This window comes from Tympanuchus pallidicinctus, unplaced genomic scaffold, assembly GCF_026119805.1.
Source record: "Tympanuchus pallidicinctus isolate F22 unplaced genomic scaffold, pur_lepc_1.0 scaffold24, whole genome shotgun sequence".
NCBI lineage: Eukaryota > Metazoa > Chordata > Aves > Galliformes > Phasianidae > Tympanuchus > Tympanuchus pallidicinctus.
The window spans coordinates 9,692,292-9,704,063 of NW_026294741.1; the positions used below are offsets into that span (position 1 = coordinate 9,692,292).

General features: G+C 50.6%; 1 protein-coding gene across 2 annotated transcripts in view; it reads right to left on the minus strand.

Annotated features, from left to right (window-relative positions):
- The window catches only part of BAZ1B (bromodomain adjacent to zinc finger domain 1B), a 52,030-nt gene extending 44,261 nt beyond the window's left edge, over positions 1 to 7,769 (minus strand). Inside the window, exons 1-4 of one of the 2 annotated variants that reach the window (XM_052688630.1) lie at positions 7,563 to 7,768; positions 3,988 to 4,104; positions 1,810 to 1,954; positions 710 to 908 (exon numbers count right to left, since the gene is read on the minus strand). In XM_052688630.1, coding sequence (XP_052544590.1) covers positions 710 to 908; positions 1,810 to 1,954; positions 3,988 to 4,104; positions 7,563 to 7,675 — 574 coding nt within the window. In that variant the 5' untranslated portion in view covers positions 7,676 to 7,768. Of the gene's footprint in view, positions 1 to 709; positions 909 to 1,809; positions 1,955 to 3,987; positions 4,105 to 7,562 lie in introns of both variants that reach the window. The other variant, XM_052688631.1, reaches the window with a different exon arrangement.
- Positions 7,770 to 11,772: the final 4,003 nt, after the last annotated feature.

The following is an 11,772-nucleotide window of genomic DNA, read 5'->3' on the forward strand; positions in this document are numbered from 1 at the left end:
AGCCTATCCAGATTATTAATATGCTATGGATTTTCTTGGCTTGGGTTAACAAACACTTCCGTATCTGTTAAAGAGTATTAGAATTCCACTTTCAAGAAGTTATACAGGAGATTAAACTACTTTGTTGGTTTTGTTTGCTTCTTTTCTTTCAGTCAAAACTTTTCAGATTCAAGATTTGGACATCCACTGCTTTATCCACAGCAAGGAGAAACAGATACAAGATCAGGGAACAACACTTGAAAGCACACCTTACCTTGAACCCTTAGAAAAGAGTTTGGTATGTACGTTTCTGCAGGAACTTTGGCTCATCATTTGAAAACTGGAGTGGGGAAAACCCAATGTTTGCTTTTTATGTCAAATGGGAACATGAAAAAAAGAGCTTGTCTGACAACAGAAAGAAAACGAGAACTCGCATCTGATCACAGAATGACAGAGGTGATTTTTCAAAGGATGGAACAGGGACATGGCAGCAGAATTTTATGATTCTGCATCAACTTCTGAGTTCCCCTCACCCTTTTCAGTACACTTGCTCTACTTTCAAACCTTACACGTTCCACATGTAGCATTCTGCACTGCACCTTTGGAATACAGAATGGCTTCCATTTTCAAATAAGCGAGGCAACCGCACTGATGCCACCACTAACAAAGACAATTTCAGGACCCTGGTTACACAAGCTGTTCCCTGGTGGCATGCTGTTTTACTACTTACTCATACTTTCCTTCCTGTTGTCTTCTTCCTTCAGGATAGACTCCTTCTGATTGTCCTGGGCTGCCTGGCTGGAATTCTCTTTATCACTGGATGGGGAATCGCAGGCTCCTTCAGATTTCTTTTCAGAGGCCTCTTCATCAACTTTCTCCAGGGGATGTATTTTCACAACTTTCACAGGCAGCATTTTCTCCTTACCGACCTGCATCAGATTATCAACAAAAGTAAGCTTGAGCAAGACCTGTGAATGAGTTCTAATGCTATGAAAAGGCAGAAAGAAGCCACCCCACCGAATAGACAAACAACTCACAATAAATAAATGGGCTTCTACACTGTGGTTTGGCAAAACACTTAAAGGACGCCTGACTGAGAGAAGCTCATCTCTGTCATGAAACAACTGCAAGCTTTCCCCTCCTACTCCTATCAGGACACTTTGTACAAATTCTTAAGAACAAGAACTGCCAACCCACAAGTTTCTCCAGCATTTCACAATGCTGCTTTCTCAGTCTAAGGAAGGAGTTACTTTGGTAGCTCCAAAAGAGGTCCTAAACAGATTGTTAGCAGAAAGCTGTTTTTCGTCACTTTCCCTAGTTTAAATGAACCTGAGTTTTTCCCATTAATCCTTGTTTCAGAGGGGTTTTTCTAATTATCAGAACATCATCACTAAATACACCCAAGCTGTTGACTTCAATCCATACCAGTTTAAGACTCCCACTTCTGGGAACACGTTACGTGAAAAGGCCACAGCAGATTATGAACTGTAACCTCTTCCAATTAAAACAAATACGAATTATTGTATATATTTCAATATATACACACAGAGCATCACACACTTCAGCCGATAACAAAGGTATCCTCACTTTCCCCACACACACGCAAGTCAGTCCTTCTCAGGACATCAGTGTGGTGCATCCATACACTTCTGTTTATGGAACTACTCTGCATTTGAGAGCAGTGCTGCCCCCGGGCTTCCATAGAACAGAAATTCTCACCACCTTTCTGGTAACACAAGTGACTGATCTATCCTTTCCCACTCCTGCCTTTAGATATCCCAGATCGGCTCTGTGCAAAAGCAGGGGATCAAATAGAAAACACACCCGTACCTCAAGATCACACTCCTCTCCCACTGCAAATTTGGTCATGATCTCCACCCAAGCTGCATCCACCAGCTTCTCCAAAGATACGGTGTTGTGGTGAACTATTTCCAGCACCGGTTTCTCATACCAGATGGGGAACTCCTCCTTCAAGCTGAGCGAGGGCATAAGAAGCTTTCGTTATTCAGGGAATAAAAGCCAAAATGCAAAGCAGTCTCCCATTTCACAATTCCAGCAGCAGCCACAGCCAGCACAATGCTCCAAGCAGAAGCCACACTGGAATGCAGAGACAGTTTTTTCATGCGCTGCCCTGTGTGACCAGCCCACGAAGTGTTAATTGGCACGACAACACTAATTGTACTTGTCTTTCCCAGAAGGAACGCTGAAGGGGGTTCTGGGAAGAGCAGCACTGCTGGTAAACCCTTTCCTGCTGGTAATTATTGCCTCCTGAACTGATGTTAAATATACACCAAGATCTTGTCATTATTCTGGGACCTGTTCAAAACTGTTGCTTCCTACAAACCATAAGATGATGCTGGTAAACACTGAGAGCTTCCTGCTTCCTAAACCCTGGCCCTACGCACTCCAAACGCAACAAAGAAAGCAAAGACAGGCTTACACAATCTCATCTTTCCACAGGAAAGCATTCTGTGTTTCATCATGTCAAGATTCTACAACTTTTTCAAAAGAGACAAAAAACTGTTACAAGTTCACTTATTCTTGAACCAGTCAAGTCCAGGAATTGACAGGGTACTGAGAAGTGCACTGTGGAAAGCTCTCCGAGCTGCAAAAAATCAGATCTGTGTCACGTTACTGCAAGAAGGCACAAAATGCTCTGCTTTTTCCAAAACCCTTTCAGCTTCCTCTGCTGTTTGCTGTTCTGCAACTGCCACCAACAGATTGATCCCCTCAGCAAACTAAACAATCTCGTTCTTTTTCCTGTCAGCAGCCACTAAACAGCTTTTAGACCCATTTAGAGACACATAAAATTTCATCAAATCCTTTTTTCCGCCGACATTCAGAGATGCTGCAGCTGGAGTTATCGACAAACCTTTCAGTCACACTTTGGTCCTTTTTGGTTGTTTTTTTTTTTCCCCTCCAAAGTGCCCAGCCAATCCAACCTCACCACCCAACAGACCACAACCTTTGCCAGCTGCACGCCCTCCTCTTGAGCACAAACACAGGTGAGGAAGGTGACAGCAGCACTTCAAGCTCCACTGAAATAAGGACCAGCAGGAAATAGGTCTCCTATTCACTGCCTTTAAGAACGTGTTTAAACCTTAAATTATGGGGCATTTCTCCTCAAGGTGAAGCTACCAACTCCTCCACCAACCAATCAGGAATTTGCACTCTTCACCAAGAGACACAGAAGTTCTCCTGCCTTGGTGGTACCACTATCTGCCCTGTTTGAATCCAGGTAAAAAAAAAAAAGTCACAAATTTAAGTTATCAGTTTGCAGAACAGAGAAACGTGCCCTTCGTCTGGCATTATTCATACAGTTTATTTCATGGGTACCAAACTACAGATGTGACTTCAGCCACGGGCAAGTACCTTCACAGACAATTCCCCTGTGGCTCTAGGGCCGTGCTGGATCTCGACCAAAGACTCAGGGCGATGCTGAGCACTGCAAGGGCAAGCTGGGGACACACGAGCAAGGAGGAACACTGTTGGTCTGAACAAAGTAATTGTTCTTGCTGTTCTCCCTTTGTTCTCTATCATTTCAAGTAGAATGAATGCCCAAACACTTACTCCAGAACAGCTGAATGACCAATTCCACCACAGATCTGTCAAAAATAATTACAGCTGCAGATCTCACTGATACAAAATGCTCCAACATTTAAAAAACATTTAAAAAAATAGAGCATCTTGCTCTATTTTTACATCAGGATTTTTTTTCCCCTCACTATAAAGAACTCCCATTACTCAGGGAGCTTTAAAACACAACAAATACATACACTGAGCTATTTGAGTTCAGTAACACCATGCTACAGCAAAGTACCTTACTGTCCTGTTTTAGCAACAGCATCAAGTTCAGATATTTTGCTTTTGACTCCAGAAGCCCCAGACCTACTGCCAGGCAGCAGGAAGGCAGCCACCTCCCCGTCCAGCACCCACACCTCCCTGCACACCCCCTGCCCTGCCCCAGTGCCCACACACAGGCACATACCAGCCCTGCAGGGTACTCACAGCTCAGCAACTTCCTGCTCCTCCTCCCAGGCCTCTTTGTGTGTCAGCTGGCTGCTTCCTGTGCTCTTGCACGTCCATATTCGCTCGCTGTATCGCTCCAACCGCGCTTCATACTCCCTGTAGCAGCAGCAGCTCAGGAAAACAGGAGTTATGCAGTAGGCACCACCACAATAGCACGAAACAGTCTTATTCAATTAGACTCTTTCTGTCTGAGCGCATAAAGGCCACATTACAGCAAGGTTTGACCCTGCATCTCTGCTGCACTAAATCTGAATGCTTTCAGACCAGGAACTACCAGAGCTCTCCACAGCCTGTCCTCTTCTGCGCTGCCCTACGGAAACTGCACGCCACCAACCGAGCTGAGGAATGCACCAGGAAATACGTGTGGCTGAGCACTTCTTGGGTCTGATGAGACTCCAGCTTTCCCAGGCAGACTTGTGGGGAAGCAGCCCCGGCACCACAGGCACATGGAAGAGGCACAGAAGGACCCTCACCACCTGCCCGCCCACTGGCAACTGCTGCTCCTTGCCTTATGGGGTCACACACACACATGAAGCTTTCTACAGACTGCACGGGAACAACCATCAGAAAATGTAACAGTGCAAATCCTTACTCATCCAGCCTGTTCATTTGCTGTATGCTTTTGTCTTTGTTTTGTTTGTTGGTTTTGTTTTGTTTTTTTAAATTTGTATTAGGAAGGTAAGTCACAACTCCAACAAGCCCACTTCCCCGGGCATTTCTCCCCAGTCCTGAGTCACAGCAGGAGGTGCAGGAGTGTGAGCACTGCCAGGCAGCTGCCCAGATGCAGCCCAGGGGTGGCTGCTGCTGCACACTGTACATCCACGGAGCAGCCCTGCAGTTAGCCCAGCTCACAGCTGCCACACTGATGGTGTTTCCCAGTGTTCCCTGTGGCTGCAGACATAACAGAGAGCCCCGCTGCCTGTGGCTCCTGCCTATAAGGCACCACAACCAAACCAAAGGGGAATTTGGGCACTTCTCTGCAGTGATACCAAACAGCGAAAATAAAACAGGAAACCAACAGCCCTGCACGCATCACAGCAGTTGGCCGCTTTAGTAATGAATAACTTGACACCATAGCTCTGCTTTTTCCTGTGCCTTCCCCATAAGGAAAGCCAGCCCAGCCCTCACTGGCAGGGATGCAGAGGCAGAGCAGCTCCCAGCTCCCTCCTGCACTGCGCATCCCTCTGCTCCTCCTGCACGCTGCAGGCACATGACCACCCACCCTGCTGCCACAGGACGAGCACAAAGGCAAACAGCAGCAGAATGTTTTCGTAAATTCGCTATAGCTCAAACTTTCCACTACATGCACACTGCCCGCCCTTTCCACTCGGACTGGAAAGAAGCGCGGTGCACTTCAGACCATGCAGCAGGTCTGGCGTGGGGCTACACGTGGGATGTGCCAGCAGCACAGAGCCAGAGCTGCCACAAACCTCATAAATAACCAACCGTGGACACAGCTCCGTGCAGTCAATCCCCAGAAAGCCGTAACGCACACGCTGCATGAAACTAGCTATCTACAGATTGCATCACAGCAATGATCGCTTAGATGTTTGTCAAAAGCCAGAGAACAAAACCAAATTAAAAACAAGAGAGTGTGTCAAAGAAATATGTTTTAAAGCAAACAAGCTGGCCACTGTACAGGAGGAGCACTAAGCAGACAGTTCACTCCTTCGTGGGTTAGTGAAACTCTCCCAGAAATGAGTGCCAGCTCCAAAATAGCTTAATTGTGTCATAATTGGCCCCACATGTACCAACTAAAGGGGCAAACTCTCAGGAGCGTATTTAGGAAGCACAGTTCCCAAGGTGGCAGGCGAAGCTTGCTACAATTACTGAGTATGGCACCGTAATGTTTTAGCACTGCCATCCTTCAGCCAGATCTAAACTGGATGATACTGCACTGAAGATGTAAACTATAGTCTTCAACATGCACACAAAACGCAGCCTGATCGGTATTTTTCTCTGCTGCTCACAGCACAAACTGAAGACGGGTGCAACAACAGCAGGTTTTGCCTGGGAAGAAAAGCAGTGCTCCCAGAACAGACCCTGTGGGTGCTTTGCTCAGCACAGCCATGCCAGCTCAGGGTCAGCCCTGGCGACCACATGCTCTCACACTGCCTGACTGGTGTCACACACAGCAGCCAACACGCTCAGGGAGGTAAGCTGGTCAACAGAACTCTGTATTTTGACATGAAGCCCTCAGCACACATATACACACACACTTGGCTTTTCCAGGTGCGTGACGAAGTAACAGGACAAGCCCATCCCACGCACAACACGGGGAGCATTTATCTGCTCTGCAGCCCACGTGATCCCAGCAGTCCCTGCAGAGCTCCAGCAGCAAGGAGCCCATCTCCAGATGCCGGCACTTTGCCCACACTACGCTCGCTCACTCTGAGCACCGTGGGCTTCACCTGACACCAGGGACCACGGGCAGCACGGCTCCTCTTAATGAGTTTGCAGGGGTATGGCTGCAGAAAGAAGCCACAAGGAAACACTACAGCCAAATAAATCCCCAATCCACTCTACCCACTTGCCCAGTGCCCTCAGACACCTGAACGCTCAGTCACAGGACAGGTGCGTCTACTCACATTTACCAGACAATGCCACAACACCCCTATTTTTCTTCACCCTATTCTACAGCTGCAAGTTCTAAAGAGCCTTACAGAACGCTGTGCCCCTCCCTGGAGGTGCTCAAGGCTGGATGGGGCCCTGGGCAGCCTGGTCTACTATTAAACGTGGAGGTTGGTGGCCCTGTCTGTGGCAGAGGAGTTGGAGATCCATGGTCCTTGAGGTCCCTTCCAACCCGTTCTCCGATTGTGTGAACCCTCTGCCATGCACACACCTCACTCATGGACCTGCACCACAGGAGCCCGCACAGAGCAAGTGCTGATTCACTGCTCCTCCAGCTGGGGAAAGCCGGGGCCAACAGAACCCCACCTGCCCTCACTGGGCAACACCTCCCTGCAGCCGACACTCCTTTGCATTCTTTCTCCTCTTCTCTCTTCCACCTCTGGCCTAGCTTCCATCGCACACATCGCCAGCAGAGTACAGCACAAACCCGGCGTTAGTTTCTCTTTTTAGCCCCGTGACGTCTCTCTGGCGACGTGAACTTTCCAGAAGGCGCAGAGCCGGCAGCCCCGCTGCTCCCCACGAGCCGGAGCTGCGCCCGGGGGCCGGGGCTGTCCGACAGCGACAGGAATTGAACTCCTCCAGATCCTTCTCGCCCGCTTCCTCGCGGAGAATGAGAGCGGGCTCTTTTTTTTTTTTTTTTTTTTTTTTTTCCCCTCCAGATTTTTTTTGTTTTTTTTTTTGGCAGCTTTTTCAGTCGTAAACGGAATGTCTGAACCGCCAAGAGCTGCGGGATCTCCATCCCCGGCGGGGGCAGCCGGGACCCCAAACCCGCAGTAGCGCAGCTGTGCCCCGCTCCGCCCCACGAGGACCGCCAGCCCCTTTGTTCCGCCCGGCCCGACCTCCCGGTGCTCCCCCCGCACCCATTGCCGTTCAGCCGCCCGCCCCGCTCCTCCCCCCTCCGCCTGCCCCGGCTGTGAGGATACTCGCGGGTGCGGAAAGCCTCCTGCGTGTGCGGGACGATGAAGCGCTCCCCCGGTTCCCCCGGCGGCAGCGGCTTGGCCAGCGGGAAGGGCTTGCGGCCCAGCAACGGCGCCATGGCGGCGGCAGCCGCCGGATCCGCGCGGTGACGCCGGGCCCGGGCGGGAGGATTGAAAAATGGCGGGAGATTCCCCTCCCCCTGCCGGGCGGGCGGCGGGCCCGGCCTGCCCGCGCGCACCCCAACCCTCCCGCCGCCCCGCGCCACCCGCCCTCTCGCCGCCCCGATAGCCTATTGGAGGACGGCCGGGGCCGCCGCCTTCCGATTAGTCGGCGGATCCGCCAATCGCGCCTCCTCGCCCCGCCCGCCGGTGCAGCAAGCTGCCTTGCGCCGCGCGGAAGGTGAGAGGTCGCGTTATGTAAGTGGCGGGGAGCGCGGCGCCATTTTGTGGCTCCGTTATCCGCCCGCCCACTCCCCGCGGCGGCCAATCGCGGCGCGTCGCCGCCCCCCGCCTATCCGGGTACCGCGGCGCGGCCGGGCGCCGGGCTTTGTCCTCCGCGTTCGGCTCCTACCCTCCCCCGCGCTCCCCCCTTCCCTCGCGGCGCTTGAAGGGGCCGCGGCGCGCGGGGCATTGTGGGAAGGTGGCGGCCTCACAGCGAGGTTGGTGCTCGTGTCGGTGTGGAGCTGTGTGGCTTTGCGCCCGTTGACCCTCGTCCTGTCCCTGCCTGGCCCCGTCCGTTTGACTCCTGCCCATTACAGGCACTGATCGCCCCTCAGCCTTTCTCCGCGTGAACAGCCCAGGGCTCTCAGCCTTTCCTCATAAGGGAGATGCTCCGGGCCCTGACCAGCCCTCCTCTGGGCTCTCTGCAGCAGTTCCCAGTCTGAGCTGAGGAGCAGAACTGGACACAGTGCTATGGATGTTCCCTGCACAGGGCAGAGCAGAGGGGAGGATGACCTCCCTGCCTTGTTGGCCGTGCTGTATGTGGTGCACCCCAGGACACCATTGGCCGTCTTGCCACCAGGATGCACCGCTGGCTCATGTCAGCCTGGTGGCCATGAGGACCCCTAAGTCCTCTGCAGAGCTCCTCTCCAGCAGCTCAGCCCTTGCCCTATACTGATGTGTGGGGTTATTCCTCCCATGTGTAGCACCTACACCTGCCCTTGTTGAACCTCATCAGGTTCCTCTCCACCCAACTCTCAGCCTACCCAGGTCTCGCTGAATGGCAGCACGGCCTTCTGATGTGTCAGCTGTTCATCCCAGTGTTGCATCATCAGCAAATTTGCTGAGGACGCACTCTGTCCCTTCATCCAGGTCACTGATGAGGGTATTGAACAAGACTGGGCCCAGCACCAACCCCTGGAGAACACTGCTGGTTACAGCCTCTGACTGCACTCTGTGTCACCAATCGCAGCTCTCTGAGCTCTGCCACTCAGCAGTTCCGCATCCATCTCACTGTCTGCCTGTCTATCCCACAGTTCCTGAGCTTCATTACAAGGATGTTTGTGGGAGACAGTGTAAAAAGCCTTGCTGCAGTTGAGGTACATGGCATGCACCACCTCCCCTCATCTCCTCAGCCAGTGATGACATCATTCCATTGTGCATCTCCTCTGAAAAAGCACTGCATGAAAGATGGGAGTTAGTGCTTTGTTGTAATGGTTTCCTCCAGCACTGAGAGAACAGCAACTAACAGCAAGGGTTCCCTCATCTTCAACTTGCAAGCCTTCAGACAAAGCACTCAGAGGTAAAGTGTTCCCTGTATGCCAGCATCTGGGGCTCTAATCTGGGGCCCTAAAGGTGGAGGCCTCTCTGCCTCCACAGATCAAACAATTCTCATTTTTACTGGTTTGGTTTTTGGCCATCTGGCTCCAGCCAAGCCTCTGTGAAAGGACAGGAAAAATACATGAAAAAAATGTAAATTGTGATGCCACTTCCTTAAAAGTTAATGTGATTGTTTTCAAAAGTAATATTTTAGATTGATATGCAAGAACTGTGTAACTAGCTAAATAGAAGGTTATAATTTATTGGAGGGGGAGAAAGGTTCCTGAGGAATGGAATTGGTTCTAGGGAACAAACTTCTATTAAGGCATCACATGATGTACAAGGATGGGAGTGTGTGAGTGCAGAGTCAGACAGGATGGTCAGGATGGGTTTGATTCAGAGCAATCAAAGCAGCACAGAGTACAAACTCCTGAAATGAAGAAACTTTTAAATAGTTTTTCCAGTGTATTTCCAAGTATTTCCACTTGGCTGGAAATAACAGAAGAGCCTGGGTGCCTTTGTGGATCACAACATGATAAGGGGCATTCTGTGATGTGAGCTGAGTTGCGTTGGATACGGTATTTGCAGAAGGCAGTGTGTGTGGCACGGCAGCTCTTATCTCTGCAGCCCCATTCTGATGACAGGGCTGCAAAGAGTGGGTCAGAGCAACAAGGCAGTTTGCCGAATGTTGTGGCATTTGGGTATGGTCAGACGATATCAATATCCCTCCCTCAGTGACCCTTATCTATTCATGTTTAAATCCAGAGATTATGCTGTTGAAGAGCAAGCGGCTCCCTTGTATAATTCATTCAAAATAATTCAACACCATCTTTCTGAGTATCTGCGCAGTTCCTGTGGCTGCATCTCCTGCTGAGCACAGCAAGAGAGCCGTGTCGTGGCTACCACCCTGCTGCTGGCTGCTTTCCTTCTTACTGCTGTAGCTGTCACTACGTGGCTGCTTCTGCCGCTCCTACTCCTGCAGTCGCTCTGCAGTGGCTTCGCCTCCAGTGGGCGCTGGGTTTCCCGGCTGTGGATCCATATATGCGTCTCCTGCAAGCATTCAGATACTTCCCTCTGTAGTCTTCTCTTCGGCCCAGCCTGAAATATCCCCACTGCAGACTTCCAGACTTCCAGAGCACCTGCGACTGGAGCTGAGCACCTTCGTGCTGAGGAAACAGCACCGTCCTCTGCAACGTGTGCTTTCATACAAATGAGAAAACCCAGCATGCTGCAGGGCAGTGCCATGCTGACTCACAGACATCAAGAAGCCACCAGCTTGTGTCAGTCAATGATGAAATGGATTTTTGCACCCTTCCAGCTGCAGGAGTGACCTTGCTGCACTGCAAAGAGCCTTCCTGGTTACCATCACCATAAAACAGTATTTTCTGCTGACCCTTGCAGTGCCAGTCCCCCACTTACTAAACCCAAATGAACCCATGCCATTTCCCTGTGTTGTGTATTCTGGACGATATGCAGAGAGCCTTCACATATTCCCAACAGCCTTGAAATTGCAATTTGTTCTCATATGAAACCATACTGATGGCTCTCCCCTATTTTTGCTGCACTCTGCAAAATGACCCTCTTTCACCTCTTTGTGGCCCTGAAGCTGAGCTGTGAGTGCAGTTTGCCAACGTTCTTTTCTTCCATATTTTATTTTTTCACTCAAACTGAACAATGTTTGGTTTGTTTTTTTTGTTTTGTTTTGTTTTTGTTTTTTTTTTTGTGGTTGCTTTTTTTTTTTTCTTCAAAATCTTTCCCCCCAGTAATTTCCAAGTTCCTTAGCAGTCAAATTCCATTCTTCGGTGGAAGTCCATTTGCGTGCTGAGCTGAAGCACCTTCCAAGAACACAGAACTCAGACTGTCCTCTGGGGTGTCACTTCTTGTCCCTCGCTCTGCGTTTAGGACAAAGGCTCACTTCTGGCAGGCAGAGTGCAGAGGTGGGACAGGAATTAAGACAGCCGATCGTTACGTGTTCCGCACTCACACAGAATTGGTCCTCTGAAGGCTTCCAAGTCCTTCCTACTCCCAAGCTGCAGTGCAGCCCCTCGTGAGGAGCCTGCTGGAGGTGGCACTGAGCAGGCTGGGCTGCCACCTTTTCTGGGCTTGGGCTTTTTCCAAGCAGCTCCCTGGCACCAGAATGTCAGCAGGAGCTGCTGTTCCCTGCAAGACTGCGGGGCTGCCAGCAGTGCTGATGCTCAGCAGCTTTGTGCCAGCACTATTAATCTGCAGCTCTCTAAGCTCTTGACAGCTATTGAGTTAATTAAAGTTTACGCTCTCCCTTTGGACTGAATGAGCTAAAACCCATTTTGGTTTGATGGAGATCTTTTCAGTGGTGCTCGCTTATAGCCTGGCTCTCAGGAACACAGAAGCCTTTTCCCATCACTCTCATGGCATGAAAAGACCCTGGAGGGTTTGTAACTCACCGCTAACTTCCCTCAGTGTGATACAGGAGGTGATT